The sequence below is a fragment of the Calypte anna genome, chromosome 3 (genome assembly GCF_003957555.1).
Source record: "Calypte anna isolate BGI_N300 chromosome 3, bCalAnn1_v1.p, whole genome shotgun sequence".
Taxonomy (NCBI): domain Eukaryota; kingdom Metazoa; phylum Chordata; class Aves; order Apodiformes; family Trochilidae; genus Calypte; species Calypte anna.
The window spans coordinates 15943827-15961279 of record NC_044246.1 but is presented as its reverse complement, the minus strand read 5'-3'; the positions used below and the strand labels follow the sequence as shown (position 1 = coordinate 15961279).

The following is a 17453-nucleotide window of genomic DNA, read 5'->3' as shown; positions in this document are numbered from 1 at the left end:
TTCAGTTTAGTCAGAGTTGTTGTTCAGCAGGTTTGCAGCTTCATTTCTTCTGCTGGTGACTCTCTTTCCTTCTGTGGTTTTGGTGAGGCAGAGAAATAAGGAAGGAAATCAAACTTCCCCAGCAAGACAGAAGAAAAGGTCATCTCATCAGTCAAGATGCTCAAGTCTGGCTCTCATTGTCTCCTCAAGCAAAAAGAGGAGAGACATTGAGCCTTGCTGAAGTTCTGCCACAGTTTGATGGTAGCACCTACCCAAGTTCCATGTCATATGGACAGCACTGTCTTGGTGTGACCTAGGAAGGTGACTCAGTCATTATTTAGGGAAGGGAACTTGGGGCCCAGCAGCTGTGTATCAAGTGGAGCAGAGGCAAGCTTAAGACTCCTAACCCAGCCCACTGTAGAGAAGCCAAAATCAGCCATTCTGGAGCACAACTTCACAGGACTTCATAAGGTTCTTCATAAAGTTCTTGCCTATTTTATTCACTTGCTCTGAGCTATACTCCAATGCTTCTGAAGTGATAATTTGTTGGGAAAAGAAAGGAAAATGCTTTACTGAGGGCTACAAAGTTTGTTCTTTCTTGAGTACAGATTTAAGGATCTCTCCCAGCCCATAGAGTGGCTAAGGAGGGATATATTTAAGTTTTTTCTGAAGCTTTGCCTTGGCTATCAGAAATGTTGAGTTGAATGCCCTCATTGCTAATATTCATAATCATAGAATCATAGAACAGTTTGGCTTGGAAGGGACCATAAAGATTATCTAGTTCCAACCTCTCTGCCATAAATACATGTATGCAAAAAAAAAAAAAGTCATAGAATTAACATACCACCTTTTTTTTTTTTTTTTTTTTCTTTTTTTTTTTTTTTTTTTTTTTTTTCCCCACACTCCTTGCTAGGAATGACAAGAGTCGGGCTTTTAAATCCTGCATTTTTTCAGAGAGCTCACATTTAGATTTTAATGTTTCTTGCTTTTATGAATCAGTCTTTTTTGACTCCTAAATATCAATGAGCGTTTGGTAAATTTCTGCTACTGCTCATTTTGACAAGATGAGGACAGCGCTCCCTTAGCTGGTAGTAAAGGTGACAATTGATTCTGTATTCTCCAAGTGGATAAAAATTGTGGATTTAGTATCATCGTGTATTTCATTTGCATTTTCTTCCATTATATCCTTTTTTATGTCTTGGGGTCGTTTTTGCATGCCCTACTTACTTATTCTTTCTATCTGGAGGTGCAGAAGGAAAGCTCAGAGAAGCTTTTATGGCATGAAGAAGAGAGAGGTTTGCAGACTTTACACTTGAAACTCTGCAGAGGAGAGCAATCTGCCATTCTTTTCATTACTCACTGCTTTGAAAGTTTTTTAAGCAAAGATAAAGAAAAATCCATTCTTTCATTTCTCTTTCAACAGTACAGGGTGCTCTTACACATATGATTCCACAGTATTTGTAGAATTTTTCAATTAAATTCTTCACACGCTATTTTCTGTTATCTGAAATTACTTCATATGAATGCTTATAATAAGTAGAATTTTTTGTTCTACTGGTGAGCAATGAAATATCCTTGACTGAAAAAACCTTCAAGTCCTATAAGTAATAATTAATCATGTTAAAGAAGTAGTAAATCTAGCAGATTTGGACATAGCTCTATCAACAGACAGATGACATACCCAACATTTATTCTATTTATATGGTTTTCATGTGAAAGCTTATTAAATTCCTGATCAGCTGCTCATAGTTTTAGTCTATTTGAACCTAAAACCACATTCAGCAAAACTACATAATTGAAGCCATAAGTGGATAAATCTCAGGAACGTGGCAAAACTTTCATCAACTGGAGAAGTTGAAACATGAGAAATTCTTATCTCTTCTTAATGCTACACCATCAAACCTAACCTGATCAGCTATGGTTCTCTGAAATAAAAGAGACACATCAAATGTCAGATGTCTTTTATTTGCAAACCCTTTTAATAACCTTGCTTAAAAGTAGGATTTAATTCCTTTCCAAGTACCTCCAAACCTTCTGTGTTCTTTCCGTTAGTGAGAAATAACATGATGAGGGGCAAATGTGTATTTACAGAGTAAGTGGCTAGTACCTGGAAGAAGAAAACCCAATAAACACTATTCGTTATTTCCTCTTTCCAATGAGCTCACTATAAGTATTTCCAGCCTGAGATTCTGGACTATTGACATCCAGTTTTTGGGTCATGCCATTAGGCTATCAGATGATTTATGTCAGCTTCTTTCAGTTTTCTGGGTCTCATTTGTAGCATGTAAGAGACTAACAGACTATATTTTAGTACACTTCTTTGATGTCCTGGAAATCTGTGACACATGCCCAAGATCCTTTAGCAGAGACACGTACTTCTATGTGATAATACCATGCTACTATTGGAACCTATCCTTTACTTCTCATTTTCTTCCTTCTGTGAGCATTATAATGGCATTATAAATTTATCACCAGATTAATTTTACTTTCCTTTTCAGTAATGTATTTGTCACTCTTTGCCTAGTGTGGTTTTAGTCCAGGCTTTGAAAGAAGCAGGGCATCTCTGCTTGCTGAGGAATACTTCTATCTAATTTTGGTATCACTCACTGGAAAGATGTTTCTGTATTATGGCCTTATGTAGAGCATTCTGAACTTCAGTATCTTGGTGTCTTTCAAGACTATCTAGTCTTTCCAGCCTTCCTTTCCTTTGCCTCACATGCAATAACCAGAATGTGGCAAAATATCAAATCTCTGCCATAGAAAATGCCTTTGCTACATATCTAGATTGATTTTTTTTTTTTCCTTTGTGAAATAATGCTTTTCATCATTAGTGATTTTTGCACCCTGTGTTCTCATTCTGCAACTGAAAAAAACGACTTCTTTTCCCCTAGTGTTATTGCAAAATTCACTCTGAATCATCTTGGTTCTCTTTACCTCATGCATTGTTATGCATGTTTCACTGAGATTTTGGTGCAAAAGATTTTCTGTCTCTTTTAACTCAGAAACTGAAAGCTTAATAGTTGATAACAAAATTTTTTTTTATTCAGACTCTCCCTTATTGTTTTTCAATGTTTTCTTAATTTACAAGGAGCAAGCAAATCTACTGTAACTGTAAATGGTATTTCCGATGTTTGCTGAGAACCTAGAGGGTTGGATCCTCAATCACAGAATCACAGAATCACAGAATTAGCTGGGTTGGAAGGGACCTCAGAGATCATCGAGTCCAACTCTTGAACCACTGTTGCAGTTGCTAGACCACAGCACTGAGTCCCATATCCAGTCTCTTTTTAAATATCTCCAGGGACGGAGAATCCACTACTTCACTGGGCAGCCCATTCCAATGCCTGATCACCCTCTTTGTAAAGAAATTTTTTCTAATATCTAACCTAAACTTCCCCTGATCATGCCCTCTTGTCTGGTTGAAAGTCGTCTGGGAAAAGAGACCAACCCCCACCTGGCTACAACCTCCTTCTGCTTAATTTTCAAGCTGACAATAATAGCAGAAATTCTCTCCAAATACACACTTTTTCATGTTTCTAAATCATGGCTATGTATTTCTTTGAATATTGGTATATGGTAACTGTATCTATGGTGAGATGATATTTCTTTAGCTCATTTTTGAAGAACTGGCAAATGCTGTTCTCCCTTCCTCTCAACTGGGAATTAGGCTATTTTTTTCAACTTGAAAATGAGATTTATGTTCAAGATTCTGGTAGATAACCATTCCTGATCTCTTGAGACTATCCACAATAGGTTCAATCACTTAGGTGGAGGAACACTTACACAACACGTGATTAAACTTTTTAATAGCACATAAATTCGGTTTTAAAAAGATGTTGAAACACTTTTTTATGCACACATATATCAGTATATACATAGTTTCTGTGGGTAGTGAGATATCTGATTCATTTGATAAGACTCTTTTTGTTGAAATAGAATAGTCCTGTCAGCTGGTAGCTGGCACCACACTTCTCCTACCAGCACACAAAGATTTTGTGACAGAAGAGCCTGAAACAGCATCCTGGAGTTTGCTTTGACCAGTCAGTTACAAAAGGCAGGCAAAAATAACTGCAAGCAGTGCCTGGAGTTTTTGCAATTCCAGCACAACTTTTCAGAGATAAAATTAGCCTGTGTGATAGGACAGAGTTTCTGCAGGACACATAAGTTGCAACCTAGCATAAGTGCTCTGCATAGTAAGCATGAACAAAAATTGCTAGTAAATCACTGGAGATCCTCCTCTTCACCCCAGTTCACATGAGCTCTTAAAGAAAAAGAAGATGGGCAGCTGTCAACCAGTAAAGGATCCCAGTCATCTGCCTTTGATCCTGTCATTATACTGAGCAGAGATTTCACTGCCTAGAAATTAGTGGAAAGCCCCACTTATAACTCTCAAGAACAAACAGCACATAGCTGAATCTCACAGCTGTGTTCTGCCAGGAAAATAACAGAGTCCCCTTTGCAAATTCCTTTCCTCAGAGCTCCCACATGCGCTCGTTACTTCTCATGTTGCTTCTCTTCTGGGAAGCTCTGTTGACATGGTAGGATGACTTTTCTGGTGTAACTGTCCAATTCTGCATAAAAGGGTTCAAAATTACTTGTTTCAGAGAGAATAAGCATGACACTTCAGCCAAATTGATGTCCCATTTTTCTATAAAAACCTAGCAAAAGAATGTCCCAGGTGCCTCAGTGTGCTTGATGACTTAAACACACCTTTCACTAATAATTTTTGTCTACCCATCTTTAGAAATGGGGCTGTTGTAACATGTTGTGACTATCAGTAGAATAACTCATTGCTTTTAGATTTTTCTTTGATTAATCTCAGATTTGATGGCTTTTTGAAACATTGCTGTGAATTATAATAGATTTCTAACTCTGGATTAACAGGATACAGAGTGAATTTGTTAGTATGGTTATGCATTGTTTCCATAAATACTTCAGTCACATTTACTAACAGAAATACTGTGTGGGCTTTCATTTAGTGTGCTAATGAGCTTAAATATGGTTTAGTTGGGTTTGAGTTAGTGTGAGGATTTTTTCTGAGGTATTTGGTGCCTCAGAAAAATTAAGGTGAAAGGTGCTCTGTGTGTAGCTGAATAGCTCGGGTGTGACTGGATTTATCTTTTGTGCTGTCATATGTTCCTAGGGTATGTCTGCATTCCCTTTAAAGGTAAAATGTAATGATTAGGGCACTAAATCCCTGCTGCAGTCATGTTCATGTGAAAGAAATGATAGTATAAATCAGGGAGCTTGAGCTTCTAATTGCCTGTAATTTTTGCAACATTAACCAGAATGAGGTTGTTCCAGTGGAGCAGCTTGCACCCAAACAGTGGAACCAAGCCCCTTCGTTTCTTCAGCACATGATGGGACAGTCCTATTGGCCATTCATCCATAAGTGCTTCATCAAATCTACCTGTGAGTCTCTATTTTTTTTGCAAGAATCTGGTTGGGATGAGTAGACAGAGAATTTCCTCTTAGAGCAATGTCTAATGGAGGGGAGCAGAATAATACCTCGTACCACGGTTCCCCTTTCTCAGCCTCATGCAGTAAGGTCCCCAGAATGCTTGGTTCTGTCACCTGCTATCAGATATAACCGGAAATTTATTCTCTGAGCTAGTAGCTTAATTTTTGTTATTGTTTTTTTTCTTTTCCCCTCTAGCACAAGGGGTACGTTCATTATCAGTATTTCCCTGGCTCATCATCTTGTGACAGACATATCAATTGCTTTTGGCTCTGTCTTCTCTTCCCCACCTCCCACCCCACTTTTTCAAAGGAGCAGAAAAGAGCATAAGCAAATTAGGAAATAATGAAATTATATGTACTCTGTGTTTCATTTGACAAGACAGATTCTCTGAAGGGCAGCTGGATGCATGAGTGATGAGGAGAAGAGATTCAGAAAAGCAGGAAGGGATTTGTGTTTAATAATAAATGTTCCATCTGAAGGCAAAATTATGATTGTATGTCATAAAACTCCCCAAAACTAATAAAATAAAAAACGAAGGAAATTATTCATGCTGAGTTGAGTTAGTGTTTACTGAACAAGTCTGGCAACCTCCTGGTATTATCTGACATTTCCTGATGTTGACATGACTGACAGAGGAATTACACTCTGTTGCTAATACTAACAACTATCTTTTTTCCTTGGGCACTAGAAATTCAGCTGTCTTTTTTTTTTTTTGGACCTGCAGGTCAGAGTAGGTCTCCTTCTTTCTCTGATTCTTAGATTAAAAGATCTTGAACTGGGTGCCAAAAGACCTCACACAGTAATATACTTGGTACTTCATATTTGTTTTTTAATTCCTAATGTTTTAGGATGATCTGTGAACATATAAGCCTAAGGGCTTTGGAAATCCGAAGGGTCAGAAATTATTCTCCATTGTTAGCTCACTTAATTTTTAATAACTTTCAATATTTTTTAGAATTATAAAATTCTACTTATTCTACTTTCATTCCATAAGACTAGAAACTGGGGCTTTCCAGGATAAAAACACAGCTGTAAATGACAGCAGTACATCATAAAACTTCCAAGGAAATTACAAAAGCTGGCAGCAGAGAAGAATATAAACTGTGCAGGCCAAATTTATCAATTACTTGCTCTTGCTCTCAGGCAATATATCACGTGTGACACTTTCATTGCAATTTAGATCCCTCTAGTTTTTCCTTTGATCTTTTTTTCCCTTTTCTCCAGCCATCCTAATCTCTGTCTATCTCTTTTCATTGCCTTGATTAACTTAACTATCTTTCTAATTGTCTTAGTTTTGCTGATAGATTTTCACCTATATTACATTGCCCTGAACCACACATGGAACAATTTCTGTGATGTTAGTCCCCATTCAGAGGCCACCTGGACTTCTTCAATCATTTTGGTGGTACTCACATGCCTGATATGATAGTGCCTTGCCAATGGCTACTTTGAAGCCATTACTCTTTCCACCATTTTCTGCTGCTTTGATACTGCCAGAGCCACCAATGTTCATTATATCATTATATTCTTTCTTGCATGCTCTCTCACTTCAACCTTCTCTTCCTTCTTCTTTCCTTACCTGTCCTCCATGGAATAACACTTCATTACTATTTCCATTTCAAAGGATACTTTATGGTGTCTCAGTGGTCTTTCTTCAGGCAGTGAATTCCATCCTCTGATTACCCACTCTTTTTACATGCTGTTTAGCCAGTATTTCTCCAGTGTGTCACCACTGATACCTTCCTCCTCCTGTTTCTTCCTAGTTTGTCCCACTCAATTTTCCACCTCTGTGGAAAAGTAGGCCTCTATCAGGCTCTTCTACAATACTTTAAATGGAGATTATCTGCAATGAACATGTTTTTCAGAACTACCTGTGAAACTGCAATGAAGGAAAAAAAGTTTAAAAGAGAAATAAATTAATATTTTGGCTGGAGACTGTCACTGAAGAAATAAAATTGTTAAGATTCCAATGTTAACTTTTTTTTTATCAATTTCTAATTCTGAGAGCAATCAGGGTAATATTTTGCACCTATATGAATTCAGTTTTATATGAGGAAGTTTAAGAACTGGTTTGTACAGTGAAATTGATATTTTCATACTAAGGCATAGCTATACAGGAAAGTGAGTGTGCTAGCTAGCCAGAATTTTACAGAAAACTGTTATTTCACCCAAGTACCACTATTCCTCTTCCTTTTCTCTTCTGCATTGCGAACTATGGTTTGTGGTGACAGTGTGTAGCATTCCTGCTAGTTGTTTCATAGTGCTCAGGTTACAACTGCACTGCTAAATTAATGAGGGCACAGAAACATTCCTATGCACCAGACCTCCATCTTCTATATTGCTAATGTCTTGGTAGATTCCCTGCATGCTTTTCCTTTTTTCTGAGCATTGCATGGCTCAGGAATTGATATTCCAAAGGATGGTTTTTATCTGCAGTTATCTGAAATCACTCTGGAAGATGAGAGAATTGAACAGCAGAGACATGGACCATTTCTTGTCATGTTTCTGCCTTGGCGAATGGCATTTAGACAAAGAGTCTTACAGGAAGAGCTTGTGTGGAGCAGCTGAGGAACAGAAAATTCACATCCAAGCAATTAGATTTTTTTTTTTTCCTATCATGCAGATGCAGTTAATAAATTAGTCTGACTTTCCATTTTTAACTCCTAGCATTCTCTTCCAAAAGAGAAATTATATTGCAATTAAGGCCTGGAAAATAAAAATAAAAATTAAAAAATAAATAAATAAATAAATAAAAAGAAGAAGAAAAGGACTATGAGACAAGCAACATAACCTAGCAGGGCAGTATAATACTGAGTCTTGGGAGTTGCAAGTGCCTTCCCAAAAGAATCTCTCTTGCTTTGACGGTTCCTGCAAGTTCTGTGATTAAAGCAGTTTCAGGCTAGAACTCGATGGTATCAAACCTCTCTTGCGATAGAGAAAATGAAGAGAATTGCCTAGCCAATTAGCCTAATCTGCCTTTTCTATAATTTGTCTGTTTTGCATAACCACAGTATTAACCAGCAGTTCACTCCTGCTAATCTCCAGAGCTACAAAGAAGAAAAGAATCCATTTGTATATTGCAATGTAATCATAATACCTACTAATTTCCTGCCGTAGACTACAGGGCTGTTTTGAAAGGAGATTGCTGGCATTATCCCCATTTTATAAATGAGGAGACTTAAAGTATGGCAAAATGATTTCTCAGGAACTGAGAGTTACTGATAAAGTAGAGCCTGATATCAGTGTAACTGATAAAGTAGAGAATAAAACTCTGGTCTCCTTAATTCCCAGCACATTTCACTCTCTGAGGCTTCAGTGCTCACTTGAATCTGGGATTACAAGTGAAGTCTGCAGGAATCCCTTTTCTCCTGCATTTCTAAGTAATTTATTTTCTAATTTTCTTAATATCACTGCACACTGAATTGAGTAATTACAAAACTGCTTGCTTTCTCTATGCTGTGTCTACAAGGACATAACAAGGACATTTTAGTGGTGGTGGTAGAGGACAAGTTTGACGGGTGCTATCACTGTATCCTCTTTTTTTGGGTTTTTTTTTTTAAAGGGTCTCTTGGTCTCATTTTGTTGCTTTCACAAAATGAGAAGTAAATCAGTATGGATTGAAAGGAATGTATTGTTTGCAAAAGCCCTGCAAACTTTCATCTCAGCTTTGTAGCTCTTCGTCATGCATAAACTCTCACAGGAACATCTATTTATTGCTCTTCTATTTCAGATGCTTATATTATGCCCAAATCCTGGCCATATATCTCCTTCTCTTCCCATGAGTGTTGCTATTGTACCAAAGGGTGGAGAAGAGGACTTTTTTGTAAAGTAGGAATATCATTTGTAAGACCCCAATGCATATTTCATCCCTTAGAGGCAAGATTTTCAGGAAGGTCAGAACCATGTTCTTATATGAATACTTTTCCTTAGGGTATTTTGATCTTCAGACAAGATTCAGTAACTATCTTAAGAATCAGGTAACAAAATCCTGGCACCAATGTGAAGGAGATTTGCTTGCTCTCCTACTCCAGGGAAAATAAACCAGAGCAGGAAGATGGAGATTACTGTGTCTTATGTGTCTTGACAGTGAAATTCTCATGAATAAGTTTTCACATTTCTTGTTTTCCTGGCTGGGACTATGCTTACACTTACTTACAATATTAACATATTTGAGCATTCATTTGCTTTCGTGGTCCTCACTGTTCTTGGGCTAATTAAACTGCACGCTTTTAAACCTATCATAAACTGCCATTAGAATCAAGTTTTCTGCTTGTTAATCTCCTCTTGCAGTTAGTCAGCTGTTACTTCTTTTTCTTTATTTTTCCTATAGAAAGTCTAGTATCAAATTTAGATCGCTATAGCTCCTCAGTGACAAGAATTACATCTGCAAGATCACACTACCCTGAAAGAGCAGGTGAATAGTATCAGGCTTCTTGCCTCAAGATACTGCTACAGTTAAGCATGTTTGCTATTTGAGGGCTAACAAGTGAGAACTTTCAAATTTCAAAAACTAACAACTTTCAGAAGCTGGTTTTGGTCTGCAATGAACCAGATTATATATTCTTGCTACCTGGAACCAACTTTCTACACTTAGCTGATGAGCTGGCTGTACAAAGACTTGCAAGATCTCTGCCTGTACAGTTTTGATTATCCCTTTTAGTTTTGTGGCAGCTCCTGGTTACTGAGTGCCAATGGCAAGACACAGTGGTCCATGATTAATGGATCAGATGTACAGAGCAGCCATGAACAGACTCCCTGTGTTAGGCAGCAAAGTGGCATCTTGCAGCTGCTCGTGCTGGGGACAATCAAAAAGTCATCAATATCCCAAATTGAAAACGTGTCTGCATGGATTTTAGGGGTGGGAATGTTAAGAGGTGCCGTTCATCATAGCTGACTGGCGGGATGTTTGGGGAGGGTGTGCTGAAACATGGAGAAATGCCAAAATACTCTTAAAATTTGGCAAGTTCATGAATACAAGATTGTCTTCTCTGCAGGAAGATTAATTACTTAGCTCCTGGTACTCTGTAACTTGGTGCTTATTCCTATACTCAGATGTTCTTATAAAATAACATTAATTTGAATATTTTAGAAGAACATTTGATTTTTATTTATGAAAACATCTAAAATTTCTCAGATGTATATGGAGAGGTGAGTGCTTTTTCCATAATTGGGACTGCTACTATGGACTTTGATAAAGCTATTATTTGTCCTAGTATTATCACATATGTAGATTCCAGGACTGATTGAGTTTAAAAAAGACTCAGGTATTTTTAAAGGCTCAGATGAGCTTTTTTGGCATGTTCCTATACAGTCAGCCTCGCTTGTCTTTAGGACTGGATGTGCTCTTGTTTCTATACATTTAAAATGGACTGGCTTTACATTTCATGCCACTACCACTACCTGCCAGTCCTTGAAATATTCCAGGCAGTTAGATTTACTTGGAAGCTTGTATGCAATTGTATTTGAAGAAAATAAGTTGCAAATGATTGAAGGTACCAGTGTTCACTCTATATAAATTGGCATAGTGTGTTAACTGTATTTCTGTATAAGTAAAATACATACAGAGCTATATATTATGTTAACTCGTTTGGTTGTTGTTCACTTGGAGAGAATATAGAGGTCTTTCATCAGTGCAAAACAAAAGGAACCACTCTAACAAGTGGTGCTATAGCTGTTTTTTGAAAGTTATGATCCAAGGCCAGTTTATGGAGCTGACTGGTTTTTTTTTTCCAACAGTGTTGCTTATTTGTAATGAGGTTTCATAGTTAAATAATTTCTGAAGCTCTTATGCACTGCAGAATTTTTAAGCATGTCTGGGAGTGCTGGTGGAAAGGGGAGCAAGTACTAGGTGTTACAGAAAAAAGTATGAAGCAGTTGCTGAAACTGTTCAAGAGTTTGAAGATCATAAATTTAAAGATCAATAGTATTCTGATATTCCATATATCCTCCTTGATGTGTGCATATGAAACTCCTTGAACAATTCCACAGAGTGCAGGCAGTGCCCCAGCTGCTGTGACAAATGTTGTGGTGTTCTCAGAGCCACAGGGAGAAGAGAACAATTAGAAATAAATTGAGAGCTACCATTTTGAATATAAGAAACCATTTCAGCAACTGTATCTAGAGTTTTGAGAAGGGCTACCTTGCCGCCTCTCAGCTCATTGTGAATAGAGCATCTATGTCTGTGCAGAATATCTCCATTCTGATGATAAATGTGCCAAAAATCTCAAATATTTACGTTGCGTAAACCTGCCAGGTGATGTTTAAGTTAAGGTGTCTCTCACCAATAATTCTTTTCCTTACAGATTTTATTTGTGTGTTTGGTTTTTAAAAAGGAGCCACATCCTCACCTCTGGCCAGGCTGGAGGGTTGTATAAGTGGCGTGAATACACAGATGCAAAGATGATCAGAAATCAGAAGCTCATCTTTGCAGTGCCTTGACATTACTGCTTCTCTGTGCAGGCCTGGTACCTCCCACTGAACAGAAGGGGCTCTGCAAAGCTGCAATTTTTGCCAGCTGTGATGATGATTTGAGGCTAAGCAAGCCTGTCAATGCCCACAGGAACACTGCCTTTTTCCTCTGGCCAGGTCCTACTATCCCAACTGCAGTCACAGCAGCTTGCTACGTGCTGTAAGTGCCCGTAGGGCTCCCTTGCTAAAGATCTGCAGCTCTAAATCAGAATGGGCTTCGTTTAATTTCAGCTTTATTTTCTCACTTAAGCCTGTTATGTAGAAGTAAAGAGAAACATGCATGGGGTATCTCATTGGCTTTATTCTTGGCTACCCACCAGACACCAAATCTGAGATTCTCCACTGTATTCCACTAATGGGCTGCAATTTTAACCAGGCTGAACTGGTTGACCATGTTCATTCCCATCAGCTAACTTTGAATACTAGTGATGTTCTATATTGTATGAGTTCCAATGGCTGCTTAAGTTCTCTGACTGCAAAGAATAATATCCATAAATGACCAAACTTGGAGCACAGCTTGGGCCTAGCCAGTTGTTTTTGAAAATGGATTTCTATTTGAGTACAATTTTTTATTTTAAAGAAACCTTATTTCCATCCCTGCATCTTCCTAGCTCTTCTCACACTTCCACAGTTCATACTGCCAATGTCAGTATTTCTTTTTCACTCACAGAGAGGAAGGTGGTTGCAGGGAAACATTTCTGGTGAAGAAAATTTCTGGGAGCTGCATTTCTGGAAGATATTTTCCACAGTGAGGAGTAGGAGGATGGGGAAAGTAGGTGGGGGAGTGGAAAAAGAGGGAGAAATGGATGCCTGCCTTGCTTCCTCAGGGAACGAGAAAACTAAATGTAGTCCCTTCTCTTAACAAGGCAAACAACCTGCTGCTGTTAGAAATTAAATGTTCAGGCACCTGGAAAATCATGTGACAATTTCTAAGTTCAGACTCAGCACGTGCAAGAGTCATTTGCACAGTCAGAAAGAACAACTCTTCCTAAACACATTTTCATTCTGAGTTATTCAGATTTTAATATATTTAAGATCAAGACAGACACAAGTGAGGAGGTAAAATGTAGACTAGTTTGGTCTGCTTTTTCTTATTCCATTGCTTAATTCAGAGATGGCCCTCAAAACTTGTGTGTGACTGAATGCTGGGATGTTGGACCTCCAAGGGTTGGGAAGCTTGAATGCTTGCTTGAATTTTGTGGCTCTGACTCCTCTCTGCCAGTACCCAGCACAGTAAAGACTACACTGTTCTTATGTCTGTTCTGCTCTCTTTTTCCTTAGTGTCTAAAGTAACCAATTTATTTTTTTTTTTTAATTATCTTTTTTTTTTTTTCTTCTTTAAAGGATGATTCCAGCTACCAACAAAGCCTTTGTTGTAACCAACCTTGTTTCTGGAACAGGCTATGACCTCTGTGTCCTGGCAATGTGGGATGACACGGCCACAACCCTTACTGCCACCAATATTGTGGGATGTGCCCAGTTCTTCACCAAAGAGGACTACCCTCAGTGCCAGTCCATGCACAGCCAGTTCCTGGGTGGGACCATGATTCTCATCATCGGAGGCATCATTGTGGCAACTCTGTTGGTGTTCATTGTAATACTCATGGTCCGCTACAAGGTCTGCAACAATTCCCAGGGGAAGATGTCTAACGTCAGTAACGTCTACTCACAGACAAATGGAGCACAACCAGTTCAGAACGGAGTCTTGCCCCAGGTCAACCCCAAAGTGGTGGTGAGGAATGAACTCCGGGACTTCAGCTGCCAGTCGGCCCGCAGCAGCATCTCCTCTTCCTCCAGCTCTGCAAACAGCCGTGACTGTGATGACTGCAGCCTCCAGAGTGAACAGGGCACATTGTCCAGTAAGTGGAGGCCTCCTTCTAGGTCAAAACACAATATTGACCGGCTAATGGGGGCTTTTGCATCCTTGGAACTGAAATGTCAGAAAAAGGAGGAGACGACAGACTCCAGAACTTCCACAGTGGCCCGTCACTCGGACAAGGAGCCACTGCTGGGCCAGACGGAGTCCAAATTTCGCAGCCTCCTCATGTTGCCTCTGGAGGGCAAAACTAAACGTAGCCATTCTTTTGACATGGGGGACTTCACCACCGCTCAGTGTTGCACCTACCCAAAAAAGATAACAAACATTTGGACAAAGAGGAGCCTCTCGGTGAATGGCATGCTTTTGCAGTATGATGACAATGACCTAACAGGGGCAAAAGGGACTTTTGGGAGCTCAGAGTGGGTAATGGAAAGCACGGTGTAAATATCAGTGTCTATCCTCCCTCCCCCTCCTCTTCTCCCCTCGTGTGTTATAAAGCATGGTTTGCTGCAGGGCCATGCATCTGGAAAGAGAGGGGAAGAAATGTTTTCAGTTGTAATGGCCAAAAAGGGCAGGTAAAAAAAGAAAAAACAGGGATACTAAAAGAGAAAGAAGGTCATGAAATGTGAATAGGCACATATGGCACCATTCTTGCCTGGCCCCAACTAAACCATGTGTGAATGTTTCAAGGAATTTACTAGTTGTATTTACCATTGCTTTCCAAAAGGTACTCAGACACTTGGTGAACCATCACACAAGACTAAACAAGGATGATGGAAAGAGATTGCATAGCACAAATTCAATTTTACAGGTTTTATTTTATTATTATTTTTTTTAAAGACCACCTCTTTTCTTTCAACCACAGAAATACACTTCTGTGGATACAAGACTGGTGCTAGTAAATATCTGGTTGTCATTGCAAGTGACTTTCTCAGAACTGCAGGCAGGGCATCCACAGGGACAGATCAGAGCAAATTATTCAGTGCAATGTCATGGTGTTAACTGTGACATCTGGGAAAACAATACTTATGAGTGGGCTTTTGGTTGGGATTTAATGATTTCTGTTCTGTTTTGCCTTGTTACTGCTTTTGAATTGGTTTTTACCCACACCAGAAAGTATTTTTTTGTTTTTTTTTTTCATTTTCAGTCTCATCAAATCCCCCAGATGAAAGGAGGATATGTACAAAGGTCTAATTTCTGATGCACTGTATAACCCACTACCAATACCACCCTTTCATGTCCTGGGAAAAATTAAATTTAGGGACTATTAAATTTTAAAAATATATATCCTCTTTCTTCCATCTTCTTCATAGTCTGCTTCTCAGTGCTTAAGGCAGATTGCAGCAGCTATGGATATCTGTAAGGGTGTTGCTACCAAAGATGGAAAAAATACCAATCCAGTTTTCCTATTAAAGAACAAAAAAGTGAAAACAAAAATGACTCCCATGAACTGTCCATATTGTGAATGCCACTTACTTCTGGCAAAGGTCACACTGTCCCTCCTTTCAACAGACAAAGGAAATACAGACTTTCACCCTACTGTGAGAAAAGCTTTTTGTCCGTACTGTCACCATGCCAGGGCTTAACTGTATCAGTAGCATCACAAGAAATTTAGTGGTTTATGTATTTCAGGGGACTGGGTTTATTCCCAGTTAGTCTTGGAAACTGAGTTCAATTTGGATGTGAGCAGGGGGACTCCCATGTGTCCCCAGTACCCCCTATTTGGTACTTGTTAACTAAGAACAAGAGTGATTTTGGGCTTGTAAACTGATCCTCAGATTAGTCTGGGGGGAGCATTGACATGGTTGTGGCAATTCACATGGCCCAATTAGCTGAATTCATTGTTCTTGACAACTTTATTGTGATTTCCAGCATTCTCGTGGCTACTGCAACTGTCCTTTTATTCATTTATTTATTTGGTGGTTCTCAGCTGCTGGGAACCATTCTGAAATTACACATTGTTTCTATGATTTTGTAAAAGATATGTGGAGAAAGGATGCAAGGCACAGAGAAGACAACGTGTGAAAAAAACTCAATGTATGTTTGTTTTTTTTTTTGAAAGGTGCAGAGATATATTGTGACATGGCTGTGTATTTGATCTTGTATTTGTCATGTTTCCTACTTGGAGTTTTAGAAAATGACATCCTTGTAATCAGAATATTTTTTCTTTATTTTCTTTTTTTTGCTACAAATTGTACAGTAAAAAACATTCTTCGGGGAAAGTACCTGCTTTTCATTTATTTGTTGTTTTGTGGTCTGCTTTGAAACATATGTTAGCAGCAGTAATAATTTTTTTTTTAATTATCTTGAAAATTTAGATGTTTTATTTCTCTTTCCCTCAAACTATCTTTTACCTGAAGTAAATCAAAAAATACAGGCCTTCTTGGAATGTGTGAAAAAAGACCTTGTAAAAAGGCATTTCACCTCTTTTTTTCAGTGCTTACATTTATACAGATGTATCAATCCAAAACTCTACGAAATAAGAGGAAGACTCTTTAGGCTTAGGACCTGACTGTAGGTTTTTAGTTAGGTTATTACTCCCAGCCAACACCAATATATTAAAAAGAGAACCAGTCAAACTTTGTTTGCAGCATCTTTGCTGGCTCCCTCATGGGCTTCAAGAGAAACAACACCTCCTGTGCCAGAATCTACATCATTCAACCATCCAGATGGCATCTTCCTATTAACTATTAGTGGCATTTACATTTATGTTGTACTGAAAACTTTTTATGTAATTATTTTCTTTTCCTTGTTATGCTGTAGTGTGGTTGGTCTCTTATTATGTTGCTGCTTCACTTTGAACATGACATCTGGATTATTTTTAATTTAGCTGTTTATCAAAATTAGTAGCACATGCAGCTGTGAATTTTCAACAGCAATATCCTATACTATGCTTTTTCTTTATTAAAAAGGAAAACTTCTTTTTCACTTTCTCCTACATTTCTAGAGGAAGTAAGTCGACAGATGCTGTTTTAAAATAATGGATAGCTGCCAAAGAACCCAAGTAATAAATCCATAATCTAACATCTGCATTTATCACTGTTAATCTTAATTCATTTAGCTCTAATGAATGGGGCTTGCTCAATCCACATCATCAAGTTTGCAAATACTGAGCAAAATTAAATATGTGCCCAACAATTACCTTTGGTACCCATGGCATATAGGAGGCCAAGAGAGTTAGAGATGAGGCAGGGTGAGTGGGTGGGCAGCCCTAAGAGAGGGATGGAGCCACCCCAATGTGGTGGTGCCAGTGCCTGGGCACCTTCTGGGCTGTGATCATCTTTTAGGTGCCACCAACCACTGCCCTGCTGGCCAAGCAGTCCTCTGAAACTATCCTGTGGCTTTCCCTTTACCACTCTGAGGTCTGCTGAAGGCAACTCTTTTGGGTCTTTCCATCTTTTGGGTTATATCCTTAATCCATGCTCTAATTGCTAATTCATAAGTGTGACCTGAGGGCCCTCCACACCACCTGCCTGGTCTCTACCTTGCCTTTATCTTGCCTCCATTTTCATGTGTGAACCTCACTCAGCATCTCTGAAATCAATTGTTTTTCTGTAGTACTGCTGCATGGCAGGGACTCATCCTTGCTCCACTTGTGAGAGCTGTTGTCAGTGGCTGGTGACATGGTGACTGGTGGACACTTACTTGTGTGTAATAAATGTTTTCACACATCACTGAGGAGCTCCAATGGCTTAGTCCCCTGGTCTCACAACCCTACAATGAAAA

General features: G+C 38.8%; 1 protein-coding gene across 1 annotated transcript in view; it reads left to right on the top strand.

Moving 5' to 3' along the window:
- The window catches only part of LRFN2 (leucine rich repeat and fibronectin type III domain containing 2), a 38769-nt gene extending 24598 nt beyond the window's left edge, over window positions 1-14171 (top strand). Inside the window, exon 2 of the mRNA XM_008496512.2 lies at window positions 13253-14171. Coding sequence (XP_008494734.1) covers window positions 13253-14171 — 919 coding nt within the window. The remainder of the gene's footprint in view (window positions 1-13252) is intronic.
- Window positions 14172-17453: the final 3282 nt, after the last annotated feature.